This window comes from Pelobates fuscus, chromosome 11, assembly GCF_036172605.1.
Source record: "Pelobates fuscus isolate aPelFus1 chromosome 11, aPelFus1.pri, whole genome shotgun sequence".
Classification (NCBI taxonomy): domain Eukaryota; kingdom Metazoa; phylum Chordata; class Amphibia; order Anura; family Pelobatidae; genus Pelobates; species Pelobates fuscus.
The window spans coordinates 110,632,409-110,647,044 of NC_086327.1; the positions used below are offsets into that span (position 1 = coordinate 110,632,409).

Consider the following 14,636-nt stretch of genomic DNA (forward strand, 5'->3'; position numbering starts at 1 on the left):
TTTTATTGTTTTTAAACAGAGGTAAAATGTTTTTCCAGATCAATGTTTGTCCTTCTCAGTTTTTATATATAGATTTAATTTAGATTTTAGACAATAACCCGGTCTATGTCCAGGACTCTAGGCAAGGGCCCCCATATAATATGGTCTGTCATGACATGTAGACAGTCCTGTAGATTTGTATTTATTTATTTTTTAAGATTTCCACACCCCTGGGAGGCTACTATTTTAAAACAGATCTGTCATGTATTTTGTTATAGTCTTGATGTATTATTCTATACAATATGTGCCACTATAAAAGTTGTTATGTAAACAGGTACTATTAATCCATATGGGCCTCTCTTTCTGGAAAACTATTGGCTGGTACCTTTGCTGTATAACTCAATTGTCTGATGCTCAATTTACACACAATGAATGTTAGAATCACTGTATTGTGGAAAAAATATACATGACAAATCTGCTTTAGGAATGCAGGGATATCATCGAAGAGTGTATACAGCTACAAAACTGCAAAGGAAATCTCAAAAATATAAAATAAAAAAATATGCCCATTCATGTAGAACATCAGTAATTCCTTGTTATTGCATGTTTTTTTATTTAATCTAGTGCAGTAATTTTAATTCAGCTTCAAATATAAACGATATGGCTATTAGCTGAATAAACAAAAAACAAAAAGAGACAAACACAAGATATGTTTTTAAAAAAAACACCAAACGCGCCGTGACTGTGTTTACGTGTAGTATTAATTTATAGTTCAATATAATTCTGTCAACACGTTAAATTACTGCTAATTGGACCGTAACTCATTATGGTCATCACTTATTCAAATCCTATGTAGACAAAATCATTCATGTAAATAAAAGTGAACTTCCACAGTAGCTTTCTTACGACTGGACAGCAAATATACCAAATAGGAACCGCACTCAATTCACATAGGCTACGGGTGTTAAACCAGACCATGGGTCAGCACAATCCCCCCCAAACAGAAATTTCAATATTAAGGAAGAGGCCCAGGTACTCCAATAGCTTCAGGCACGTTTATGAGAACAAAACGAACACAGCAACGTTTCAACACAAAATTGTGTCTTTGTCAAGCTACTTCACACCCAACAATACAAACGTTTTATAGTCAGAAAATAGGATAGGAAGGAGAGTGCCAAAGAGGATTAGCAAATTATTTTTATTTTTCTCATTGAACTAATTTATTGATCATTTGATTGATTGTATCTTTCGCTATTTTCTGCCTATAAAAATGTCAGTATTGTTGGGTGTGAAGTAGCTTGACATAGACCCAAATTTGGGTCGAAACGTTGCTGTATTCAATTTGTTCTAATAATTGGGCCTGAAGCTATTGGAGTGCCTGGACCTTTTCTCTATTATTGAACAGCATATATAGTCTGAGAGTGCTGTGCTAAACAGCTCTAAGCCTACCATTACAATCCAAAGTTGGACTGCTAACGCAGAAGCTCATTTCCGCATTACTCAAGCTGCAGGGGGGCCAGGCTTCAGGCACCTGATCTATACTAAACCACTTGAAGACAGTTTAACATGAACTGGAGGGACAGCACACAAAGACTCTATGCACCTCTACAAAAACACAACTGGTCAAGGAGACAAGAGTGCCTACTTAAAGGTTCTGTATAACTGTGAATCTGTTGCTACACTGAAATGTATCAAACCACTGAAATGACAATGGAGCTTCACTTAAAGTTTGGAGACTGGAAAGGAGAAGACAAACAAAACAAAAAAACCATGGAGCAAAAACACAACACCAAGAACACTACCCACTGTGATTGACTTGCAAACTGTGCCCTCAGGTGCAAACCAGTATCACTACAATCCAGTGTCTCATTGATTTGGAGAGTCACGTGATACTGGTATAGCCATGAACGATGCAAAAACCTTCACAGCCAGAATAATTAGATACGTATCTATTACTAAAATACTCCAGTATTGCAAGACTTTATGGCAATAATATCTTGCAGCAAACGTTTTGTAAACAAACTCGTAATTTGGCCAAAAGGTAATTTTTCAGAACACACTGAATACAAGACACACATTCTCCTAAAGTCTCAGAAACAAAACTGCATTGGAAGACAGTTCTCGAAGCCCTTGAACTTGTGGCACATTCCAGAAGATCATCGATAATGGCGCAAGTAGACAAGTTTTTGCGGATGAAACTTCTCTCTGCATAATGGACATTCAGCCTGTAGACAAAAGAAGAGAGGGTCTTAAAATGCATGAGTGGTGCAAAGGCCAGTCCAGTATATAAAGACGATAAAATAATGTTTGGGTCGCTGAAAAGAGATTTGACAATGTGTGCTTTCCAGACATCCGCGGAGACTCAAAAAGTCTCAAAGAGGAATACATCAAAAACAGGCCAGGATGTGCAGAGATTTGGTATTTAATAACATTTGGCCTAACATACTGTATTTATTTGCATTGTCAATTTATTTAGGTTTTGCCTAGAGAAAGAAATAAAGTTTTAAAGATTTCTTCACCATTAACTGGCCTTTAAGCCAAACCCCCTCATAGAATTTGTTGCCGATTGGCTCCCACTTCACAGTACAAATGGTGGACTGAGCAGAACTACTGAAAGCCAACCAGTGTGCAGAACAGAGGAAGAGGACAGCCCAGGGTGACGCACAATATAATAGAACTGTCCGCTCCTGCTGGCAGCCTTTGATTTTCTGGCTGTCTTGGCTTTGTTCTGAGATCACTGCGCAGGCTTCCTTTTGGCTCCCTGGACAGGTCATAATTACAATGGATTTCTCATCCCTTTCAGTGTAACCAGCATGTCATATGATTGTGAAGTAGTTACGATAATAGTCCTGTACTGGGAGGCTAAACAGTATTCTTACACATACAATATGTGTTGGGGACTGGACTGTAAGGGATCGGGAGCTCTTTAGATGAAATCCATCCTTCTCCAAAGTATTAAAGAAAAATGGGATTGGTACTAACTAAAGTGCTAATCCTAATGTTGATCCAGATTATGAGTGTTTATAATCCAAGGTTCAGTAACCACAAAGCAAGATCTTTTTTTCCCCCTTGGGGCAATCTTTTGGGTCTTTATCATTGTTAGGAGTGGTAGCGCATCTGTGTATCTGATACATTGACCGGCTCTTGAAACTGATTTAAATGTGGGATTTCTTTAAAAAAATTCTCATGACTGGCAGCAATTTACAGTTTTTAGAGGGGTTTTTGTTGAAGCAGGGAGGACATGTTGAAAGTGCTGAGAATGTTGACAGTAACATCACGTGCTCCATGCTCATAGAACTGATAGCATGAAAAGTGATTCTCAGAGAGAATACTTTGTTCACTGCTAACTGGTCATCAAACCACTTCCTAAAAAGAATAAAAGCAAAGGAGCTGCTAAACAGAATTATAAAGTGCAAACAAAAATGGATAAATTGGATAAATGTGCACAGGCATAAGAAAAAAATTAAAATGTATATTTACCCAGAGTGCCCTTTTAAAATCTAACTCTGTTTCTACCCTCAGAGGGATGAAAAGCACCCATCTCCAGTTTTTCTGAAACCATAGTGTGTTTTTCTGAGTCAAATCTTTACTCAATAATACAGGATATATATCAACATGTTATATAGATACATGCTGTAAAATGTATCTCTGGAGGGAATGGACTTAAAGACTGTGCAATCATAATTCTGTGAAATCCACAAAAAAAACTAAACCTAAATAAGATTGTAGGCAAAGGTTTTAAAACATAACATGTATACGAATAGGCCGCCTCTTGTCCTCACCTTAGTGTTACACCACTCAGTGATGCACTCCCAGCAGAACAAGTGGCCACATGGTGTAGCTGTGCTGTGCTTGCGCGCCCCTAAACATAGTGTGCATTTTGAAGGCCGCTGATATGTCTTTTCATGTGCTGGTGCCCTGTGAAGGATAAGAACTACATTTTCAAAAGAAATAGTGTTTAGGGGACAAAAAGAGCAATTAAAATTACAAATCTCATTAACAGTCTAGGTTAACATCAGGCTAAGTAAATGCAAACAATTTACAAGTTTTTATAGAAATAGTTTTTACTCAATACACAGCATAGCCCAGCTGTTTGATGTGGTTATCAGTACGCACGATTAAAAAAAAAAGCTGAAATGCAATAAGGATACCCAAAAATTTGGAACAAACACTGCCTTTACTGACTTTTTTTTTTTTTGTTGTCAATCTTTCTTTTATTAAGGCATACAAGTTGGGTTACAGAATGGAGAAATTGAAATATACAAATGATACACAATGTAGGGCCGTTACAGCAATAACATTAAAGTTGTACATTTCCGCGACAGTTACTAGGCTAGCATGAGTAGCGAGAGCAGTATGCTTTTGTGCACGCTGAGCAGATAATCATATTGTGCTTGCATGAAGGGCTGTGAGGCTAGGTATCGAAATAAAGGGTAAAGATAACATTGTTAAATAAAATATGCTTTTGTAACTGTAGTGGTCACCTCCGTTATCCCGACATTACATTTGAATTAAGGGGCTGCACGCGTGTGTGTGCGGATGGTTTGCTAGCATCGTTAGTATAATTTTGAGACGGTACTTGGAGCAAAGTTAAAAGTGTTGTATCAGTAGGAGTGTGTCATCTATGAGCAAGCGTGGCCTGTGCACTTGAGAGGCGCTGAGGCGGGCTCGACAGCCGTTGCTCAGTGTCTGCTTGGGGACTTTAGGCGGTGTGCCTCTCTATATGGTAGAACACATTATGTTAGTACAGGTGTGGAGTATATTATGCGTGTAGCCAATATAGGTAAGCCTGGGTGCCTACTAGCTCTATGGAGCCGTTCGTTACATTGCCACTGGCCTACCCAGCAATGTGAGCTCATCTGTTAAGGCGATTCCTGTAGTACTCCATTAACGGAGGGACTTGTGGTATATAATCGATGTGTTAGTATAGGTGGGCTGGTACACGTTGGGTGGGGTTGATTTGCCTCTTACATGTAAGTGAGAGAGAGTGAAAGAATACCAAAATTTTAACTTTTAGGAACCCGTTATGTGAGGTCTGGCTGAGTAATGCTAACAGACAGAATATACATGTAGCTTTCAACCATCTGGCTTGGAGTCTTAGGACTGTGGGTGGTCACACTTTGCGAAGTGTGGCATGCTTAAGAAAAGAAAAGAAAAAAAAAAAAAGAAGGGGAGAAAACGAGTTCGTATGGGACAGCGTGAAGACGTGCAATGCTGAAGCCATGTGATTAGGTCCAGCAGGGTTGGTGACCAGGCCAGTATGACACGGGTTCGGTGATGCTCTGTCCAAGAGTCCCGGTACCATCGAACCAACCCTGGGTAGGGTCTTAATATGTGGGAGTTGGTTTCCAGGAAAAAGTCCAGGATAAAAAGGGAAAACTGGTATAAGTCCTCTGCCATATGTGTGCTTGTCCTCGGGACCGATAGTCCCTGTGGTCGCCCATCGCTGTTCAGGTGGTGATGGTGGCGTATGGGTCCGGTGTGAGGCCCTGCGGGATGAACGGGACGGTCTTGGATGGGTCCCAGCTGTGTTGCGGGAATGCTTGGCTCTTCTGGGCTTCTGGTTGGATGGAGTCCAGGGTGAGGCCTAAGGATAGTAAAAGTGGTGCTGCATCGCTTAAGTCCCTTATCTGGTGTGAGTCAGGACCCTGGTGGACCGTGAGCTGGTCGCCAGCGGTAGTTGAGGCCCTTTTGGCGGAGTAGGGTGGTAAGTGGTTGGAGGGACCGTCTCCAAGCTAAGGTGCCGCTGGAGAGGTCTGCGTAAAAGTTTAGGGTCCTGCCTTCATACTGTGGGGGCGTCTTGCCCCGCATGGCATCTAGTATCGCCATTTTGTCGGAATCTTTTCGGAGAACTATTATGGTGTCTCTGGTGGACCCAGTCGGGGCCTTTGGTGACTTGGGGATTCTGAAGCAGTGTTCTGGGTGGATGTGCTCTGCTAGCGCCGGTGGCAGGATCATGGCGAGCAGGCGTTTGATTGTCTGTGGAAGGCCTGCGTCCGTGATGTTCTCTGGGAGCCCCCTGATCTTAAGGTTATTTCGGCGCCTGGCATCCTCGATGTCGGCCATGCAGACGTCGTGAGAGCGTTGTTGCAAGCGCAGTTCATGCACCGCGTGCTTGAGCTCCCGTATGTCCTCGGAGTTCGTTTCGGTTCGATTTTCTAGCGTAGTTAGGCGGCTAGACGCCCCTTTTAGATCCCCCTCAGTGCAATGATTTCTTTGTGTATGTCATCGTGATGGTCTGCCAGCATTTGTTTAAGGATCGCTACTGTCACTGGAGTGGAGTCTGGAGAGGCATTGGTCGGTGGTGAGGGCCGTCTGGCTGTGTGGACCGGTAGGTATTCCTCACCTGAGAGATCGTCGGAGAAGTCTGAGCAGCCTCCGTGGAGCGCCGCCATGCTGGCTTCGTTTGCGCCTCGGGCCTGCCGCCACATGTCTCCTATAGTCAGTCCCGGGTTGATTTTCCCCGGGATTTTCTTGCCGGTTTTGCGACCCATATCGTTGGGGTGTAGGTCTATGACTTTTGCCGTGGTTCGGGTGCCGATTCGTTGGGATTGTGTCAGTTTTCTCTCGTTTGGGCCACGGAGCTCCGGAATAGTGCGACTGTCTGTCTCGGCTGCTAAGCCCCGCCCCCTGCCTTTACTGACTTATCTCTTTTATTGCCACTACAACAAGGTACAGTCTTATTCTATTGAATCAACTATTAAAAGTATCACAAGACAATACTTGTTGTACACCAGGACCACCAGTGCTGACTAATAACTTGATTTATGTGTTCCAGGGTGATTTAAATAAGTCTTATGTATATATCTTCTTCGGTTAATAGCAAAACATTAATATGCATCAGACTAACGGTTTCTTCTTAAAGTTACTGATCTATAGTAAAACAATGATGTTCAACGGCAGATGATAATTGCTGAACTCCTGACGGAAAGTTAGCATCTACAAAGTTAGAGAACAGACAACCTTGTGGTCCTTTGTCAATGACATATATCTATGACCATAATGACGTCAGACCTTTTAAATATAACTCTGGCCATGTAAGGACAAGACCCCTCAATTACCACATTCCAGAGTTCTCATGGTACAGCAGAGTAAATTACCATCTGTTCTTTTTAACCCATTAGACATCCATACCTACTATGATACAAATAGGAACATAGAATAAGTAATATTCTACACTGATGTCACAGCATATTAGATATCCTATGCAGGCTGCGAGCGCATTCCTATTGATGGCTAACTGCATGAATGTAGCTGGCTTGCCTTTGGTAGGACATTCGGCGGTGGAGTTTCAACTTTTGTTGGGCCTCCTGCTTCCGTTGAAAGTTATGTAGCTGAACTCCGAGCAGAAGAGCGAGATGAATCAGGGACACTGCACCAAGAAGGTTGTAACTCTTTTGCACAAGCTGCTCATCTCCAAGTGATCCCCGGATGCGAATCTGTACAAAACAACAAGTACAGATCAATAAAAACAGACATCTAATTTGTCATTAGTTACCCACGCCACCAGCTCTGTTCCATTATATTACACCTAAAATGCTCGACAAACCTTTCCATGGACAGATTAGCACAATAACCTCATAAATGCATGCCTTTAACTTGAAACAAGCACCTAACCATAGGCCACAGATCTGTATGTACTCTATAGAACAAATGTTTTCACTTTACTTCTTTCTGCATCTCCTTACCCAGATGTATAACTATAGAGTATGGATGGACTACTCCAATAACTGGAAAGGTTTGTCATCTATAGAACCAGGAGTCAGAGTCCAATGGAGAAATCACTACTTAAAGAAACACTAAACTCACTATAACAATTTCATCTAATTGAAGTTGCTATAGTACCTACAGTACATCCCCTTTTCTTAGTGACCCCAAATCACTTTTTCTTTTAATAGTTAGAAGGCTTAGAAGTGTGTCTTCAAGCCTCGTCTTCAATCCCCCTGTATCAGAAAGCTGGGACTACTACTTCCCGGCTCTCATACCTCATACCTAGACATATTGTGACATCACTCGAACATGCGCAGTGCATACTGAAACTAACTAGGGACATTGAGGCTATGGCATTAGGAATATCATATTTTTATTCCTAATGTTATAGTAAAGTCTCTCAACCTTCCCTTCCACTCCCACCCCCCCATGATGTTTATTAAAGGGACACTCCAGTGCCAGGTCTAGGGTCCGCCCACGCTCCTCCCCCGTCGATGTCAGCCGGTCGGGGGAGACCGATTGCGCATGCACGGCCAGATGAGACCTATGCGCATGCGCGGCAAGGCCGCGCACGCGCATTGCACCTCCCCATAGGAAAGCATTAAAAATGCTTTCAATGCTTTCCTATGGGGATTTTAGCGACGCTGGAGGTCCTCACATAGCGTGAGGACGTCCAGCAACGCTATAGACCAGGAAGTGCCCTCTAGTGGCATTTAAGTTGAATCACTTTTTTTTTTTTTTTTAATCGCCTCTTATCCACACCTCACGAGGCTGAGACAGCCCCCCTTCCTGAAAAAGAGCTCTATAATTATTTTTCGCTTTCCCTATTTCACAGTGTGTTTAATTTAGAAGTAATCCCCTGCTGTACAACTGTATAATATAGATTCACTTACGTAATGAATTCCAGCTATGCGTTTGGCAATGTGGTAGAAAGTGCCTTTCAAGTAGAATACGGCAAGGTGTAACCTTCTCAGGAAGACAATGCTCTGACGAAAAACATAGACTGCCTTTACCAAAGTCTTTTTCTGCTGCTCTGATAGAGCAGAAACTTTTCGATGAAGCTTCTTCCCAATCCAGGAGCTCCTATAGGATACATAACTAAGGCTACTGTGCGACACACGGACTCCATCCATTTCATTCTGGAGCTCATGTTCAAAGCGTACTAGCTCCTTCTCCAACAGGTAAGGATATAATGTATGGCAACATATGAGTAGTGCTCTCTGAAACACGGATGGAATCTTCCTCTTTGAAGAATCAACTTGGAGGATATTAACATATTCTTCACCAAGTGTTTGGTAACCTGAAAAATAGCAACAAACTCAGCCACCTGCCTAATACAAGGTATCAAACATATGTTTCAAATAACATACAAGGTGAAAAATGGTTTTGGAACTTCTAGCATTACATGTTCAAAGTTACAGCCAAACCTAAATTGTTTAAAAAGGTACTCCAAGCACCATGATTACTTCAGAGATTTGAAGTGGTCATGGTGCTTGGAGTTTATTTGTGTAGCATTTCTCTATGAAACACCGTATATAAAAAGCTAAAGCCATTTTGCTGCAGGATGTATTCCAGGCTGGCTAATGTCAATACTGTGCATATTTGGTATCTGCTCTCAGCACACATAGCATGCTGGCGAGAGGCAACCAATGGTAGCACAGCCCCCCTCCATGTCACCCAAGTCCTCCCCCTAGCATCACTCCCCCTGCAGTGAATGGCACCGACATCACCAGAGGAATAGTTGACTGCTAGGAGAACTTGGCCTCAGAGATGGTTCACCGGTAAGTTTTGATTTACATAGAGAGAGTGTGTCATGCCAGCAAGGCTTACTCTATCCAAAAACAGGGTTTTATGAAAACGCTGTGTTCACAGCAGTCTCCTTATTAGGGTTATTCATTTGAGTGAGAATTGCCAGGAATTCAAAATTCAGGCCAAAATATTATATAACATTATAATAGTTGGTTAGAGTAGCCCTATAAATTAACCACCAAGTCACCAAAGGCCATGAGCTATTTGCCTTTTCTTTTTTCAAATATTTGACACAAAAAAATAAAAATAATTCTGGAGCAAGCCATATCCGGTTTGATGAAAATGATAGTCATACTTCTTAGCTTAAAGGGACACTATATTCACCTGAACAACTTTAACTTAATGAAGCAGTTTTGGCGTATAGAACATGCCCCTGCAGCCTCACTGCTCAATCCTCTGCCATTTAGGAGTTAAATCCTTTTGTTTATGAACCCCAGTCACACCTCCCTGCATGTGACTTGCACAGCCTTCCATAAACACTTCCTGTAAAGAGAGCCTTATTTAGGCTTTCTGTATTGCAAGTTCTGTTTAATTAAGATTTTCTTATCCCCTGCTATGTTAATAGCTTTCTAGGCCCTGTAAGAGCCCCCTGTATGTGATTAAAGTTCAATTTAGAGATTGAGATACAATTATTTAAGGTAAATTACATCTGTTTGGAAGTGAAACCAGTTTTTTTTTTCATGCAGGCTCTGTCAATCATAGCCAGGGGAGGTGTGGCTAGGGCTGCATAAACAGAAACAAAGTGATTTAACTCCTAAATGACAGTGAATTGAGCAGTGAAATTGCAGGGGAATGATCTATACACTAAAACTGCTTTATTTAGCTAAAGTAATTTAGGTGACTATAGTGTTCCTTTAACCCAAAACAATAAGTCGCTTAGACAATGTAATTTCCCCCCCCCTGGTCTAAGACTTGTTTATATGGAAAGCAGGCCTGATCGAAAGAATTTGTAGGCATCTTTCTTCAATTTGGACTTCCTATAGAGATAGAAAATCTGACCGACCTTTCACGGAGGACATCTATTACCAACCTTGGCTTTCACTGCTACCTAACATGTTGAAGAACCGTTAAATGACCACTATAGTGCCAGAAAAACTTACTTGTTTTCCTGGCGCTATAGTGCCCTGAGGGTGCCCCCACCCTCAGGGTCCCACTGCCATGGCGCTGAAGGGGGAGGAAGGAGTTAATCCCTTACCTTTTTTCCAGCGCCGGGCTCCCTCGGCGCTGGGACTTTTGTCCCTCTTCTTCCGTCATCGGCTGAATGCGCGGCAAGAGCCGCGCGCATTCAGCCAGTCTCATAGGAAAGCATTCTCAATGCTTTCCTGTGGACGCTGGCGTCTTCTCACTGTGAAAATCACAGTGAGAAGCGCGGAAGCGCCTCTAGCGGCTGTCAATGAGACAGCCCCTAGAGGTTGGATTAACCCTAAAGTAAACATAGCAGCTTCTCTGAAACTGCTATGATTACTGCAAAAAGGGTTAAACCTAGCTGGACCTGGCACCCAGACGACTTCATTAAGCTGAAGTAGTCTGGGTGCCTATAGTGGTCCTTTAAGAGAAAGATAGTTGTCAGGAATTGTTTAGTTGTGAAGCAAACTGGATCCATATGACACACTGTTTCAGATAGGGTAATGGCAGATGTTCTTCAGAGTTTTGTGGCTGAGAACATCAAAGATGGTCAGAATTGATATCAAGGTGAAAGTAGGAAATTCCATTTTAATGATACCTGAAAAAGGGGCCTGGGGAACCCAGATATGTGTTCACAGCAGTCTTCTTATTAGGGTTATTCATTTGAGTGAGAATTGCCATAAATTCAAAACGAATTGTAAAATTTAGGCCAAAATAATGGAATTGTAAATATTTTCCAAGTTAGTTATTGACCCTATCAAACAGGAAATAAACGTGTTCACTTTCTTCCGTGGTATCCCAATCACAACCTCTCCATCTTCAAAACACACTGTAGGGAATAACACGGATTTGTTAACATACCTGAAAAGGTTGTTATGGTATAATAAGCAACGCCACACAGCAGTTCAATTTCCTTTCTCCACTGCAGCCATGTTTTAGCACCTGAAATAAAAAGGAAAAAATAATAATAAAAGCTAGGCAGACATATCTAATTATAAAATGTAAACATTTATGAAAGCACACGCCAAGTATGTCCATAATTTGTTTTCCCAGCTGTTGGACTGATAAAATTCTGGAAACAGTAATCAAACCATAAAATTGGACACAACATCCTTGTTCAAACAAAACGATGTAGAGAACAGGTAGCTATTCAGCTAGTACTGAAATATAACTTTCCCAATACTCCACTGCCTCGTGGTTAGACAAATCCTGCTTATTATAAGAGTTACATTACAACAGCAGAGCCTATCTATCAAATTATTTTAGAATCAGAACAGCAAGCAGAATCAAGTTAAGCAAAACCCAAAGTGATAACATAAATTTAAAGAGACAAATGCTATACTATCTTATATGTGAAACTGGACCGGCTCCTGATTCAAAGAGATCTTTGGGTGTCACTAAAACTTGGCAAACTGTTATTTTCGAATTTAAGGAACCCTGCCACTCATAACATATCTGATTATAATTTTCTATGATGATCACAATTTCTGAATGGTTGTTTCTTAATCTGTAACTTAAGAAAATCGCAAATCGCACAATCCAAGAATATCCATCTACAATTGAAAAAAAAATAAAAGCTAAAATATTAATATAACTTGATTCTTGGAAAGGAAGTTTTATTGATATTACCTTTTTACCTAGGAAGGATTATTGGACACTTAAAAGACAGAGCTGTGGGAGAGCACTTTGAGACTTGTGCTTTATACCAATGTTGCAAAAGTGTACATTGCACAAGAGCAAAGTCTATTCAAAAAGCATTATTGCATACAGGCAAAGTATTCTCATGATGCCTTTGTGTACTTAGTAAAGTTTCATTATTTGCATTTATTTAAGTTATTTTACATATATTCATACCCTTCAAACATTAAACATACAATTGCAGTAGGATTTATTTGGTACTTAAATCTTTCCAGTATCTATTGTAGAGTGTGCCATTCATTAGAAGCTCTGTCAGCTCAGAAATTAATTGAAAATCACAACAAAAAGACTTAAAATATATGTTTACGCCAGGTTAGGTGTAGAACCTGGTAATATATAAATGATGTAAAGAAACAAACAGTAATGCTAGCCTTGGCGTCACAGTCACAAGACCCAGCAATGACTAGATTTCAGCTGTTGTGGACTTTCCCCATGATATGGCTTGACCAAGTGGAACAGCTAGGGTTAATGGATGCCCATGTAACCGTGGCTGGTTCCCTTATTTACCACTATAACGTCTTAAAGCATAAAACTTAGCAGGGCTAACCATACACATATCTTAGCACCCATGTCTTTGTAGACATTTATCAATGTAAAATATTATAGGACAGTGCATTAAAAGGACACATGACATGTGTGACATGTCATGATCCCCTTTTATTCCAGAAGTTTGGTCCTTAAGGGGTTAAAGGCACTGGTTTATAGTATTTCTAATGTATATAATTCAATAATCAAAGAAGGATACCAGAGAAACTGCATTGATTTAAGAATCCTAAACCCTCCAGGACTTGAAAACACAGTGTCTGTTAAACCATGAAAGCTGGAATTGCAAGAGATGGTCATCACTGCCCATGGAGTACAAGGCTCACTACGCTCAGCCAGTCTGTTCATGTGGTTTAGCTATGCATAGCTGCTGGGGTGGCTGGCATTGGTTTAACATCTTACATTTAACAGGTAGGGGACCCCTAGCTGCTTTAGGACTGCAACTCAGGGGTCATCAAACTCTGGCCCTCCAGATGTTACTGAACTACAACTCCCATGATTCTTTGAATTCCATAGATAGGCAGAGAATCATAGGAGTTGTAGTTCAGCAACATCTGGGGGGGCCAAAGTTTGAGGACCCCTGACTTAGCTAGTCTTAACCCAGGCAGAGCATCATGGGAGTTGTAGTTTTGCAGCAGCTGGAGCTCTAGCTGTGGCCTCCATGTTACCTGCAAACGCCTGGCAGGCCTCATGGGCCGGGCCCCGCAGGCAGCCCTGGAACTGCTCATCCTTCTGGCAGCTGCGGATGAGCTGAGGCTGGCCGGCCCTGGAGAAAGCCATGTCTGGTGTCACTCCCGGGGGCCCGTCACCATGGCAGCATGCCCCCCGGAGCTCACAGCCATCCTGCCTTCATACACTGTGCCACTCTGACACCACTTCCGGGTGCACTCGGCGTCACGTGACGTGAGGGAGGCAGAGGGCTCGAGAGCAGCGCCAACGTTACCATGGTTACTGGTTATAGCTGGGACGGCCTTAAACTCCACCCCTGAGATTCTATCCCGCCCCTTTTTCTGCTAAGCCCACCCTGACCAGCTAGTTTCACGGCTAAGCCCCGCCCCGATACGGCCCTTTCACTGTTAAGCCCCACCCTAACACGCCTCTTTCCTGTCTAAGCCCCGCCCTAACCCGCCCCCTTCTCTGCTAAGCCCCACCCTGACCCGGCCCTTTCAGACATAATGCTCCTTAGCTGTAAAACCCATTCCATGTCAGGGTCACTGCTTTACGGCTTATTTACTACATCTGCCAACATATACAGTGTTTATATCACTTTTATCACCTTCATTATTTATAATCTGAGACCTAGCAACTTTATAATTAACATAATGTGTTTTGTACTTATAGTACTGAGTAACAGTGATACTACTGATTAATAGTGATAATAGGACTGAGTAACAGTGATACTACTGATTAATAGTGATAATAGGACTGAGTAACAGTGATACTACTGATTAATAGTGATAATAGGACTGATTAATAGTGATAATAGTACTGAGTAACAGTGATAATAATACGGAGTAACAGTGATACTACTGATTAATAGTGATAATAGGACTGATTAATAGTGATAATAGTACTGAGTAACAGTGATAATAGTACTGAGTAACAGTGATAATAGTACTGAGTAACAGTGATAATATTACTGATTAATAGTGATAATAGTACTGAGTAATAGTGATAATATTACTGATTAATAGTGATAATAGTACTGAGTAACAGTGATAATAATACGGAGTAACAGTGATAATAGTAATGAGTAACAGTGATAATATTAC

General features: G+C 41.5%; 1 protein-coding gene across 1 annotated transcript; it reads right to left on the bottom strand.

Annotated features, from left to right (window-relative positions):
• Positions 1-702: 702 nt before the first annotated feature.
• On the bottom strand, positions 703-13,740 carry PEX10 (peroxisomal biogenesis factor 10). Its single transcript, XM_063436725.1, has 6 exons — positions 13,533-13,740; positions 11,485-11,565; positions 8,583-8,989; positions 7,243-7,418; positions 3,762-3,897; positions 703-2,204 (listed from the first exon to the last, which is right to left on the bottom strand). The coding sequence occupies exons 1-6, from the start codon at positions 13,642-13,644 to the stop codon at positions 2,136-2,138; spliced, it is 981 nt and encodes a 326-aa protein (XP_063292795.1). The 5' UTR covers positions 13,645-13,740; the 3' UTR covers positions 703-2,135.
• Positions 13,741-14,636: the final 896 nt, after the last annotated feature.

Excerpts from the sequence above, each read along its gene's own strand:
- PEX10 (XM_063436725.1), bottom strand. The coding sequence starts at position 13,644 with ATGGCTTTCTCCAGGGCCGGCCAGCCTCAGCTCATCCGCAGCTGCCAG. Across the intron at positions 7,419-8,582 it reads GCATAGCTGGAATTCATTAC|ATTCGCATCCGGGGATCACT; the intron begins GTAAGTGAATCT and ends TGTTTTGTACAG. Across the intron at positions 2,205-3,761 it reads CTGAGTGGTGTAACACTAAG|GCTGAATGTCCATTATGCAG; the intron begins GTGAGGACAAGA and ends TTTTGTCTACAG.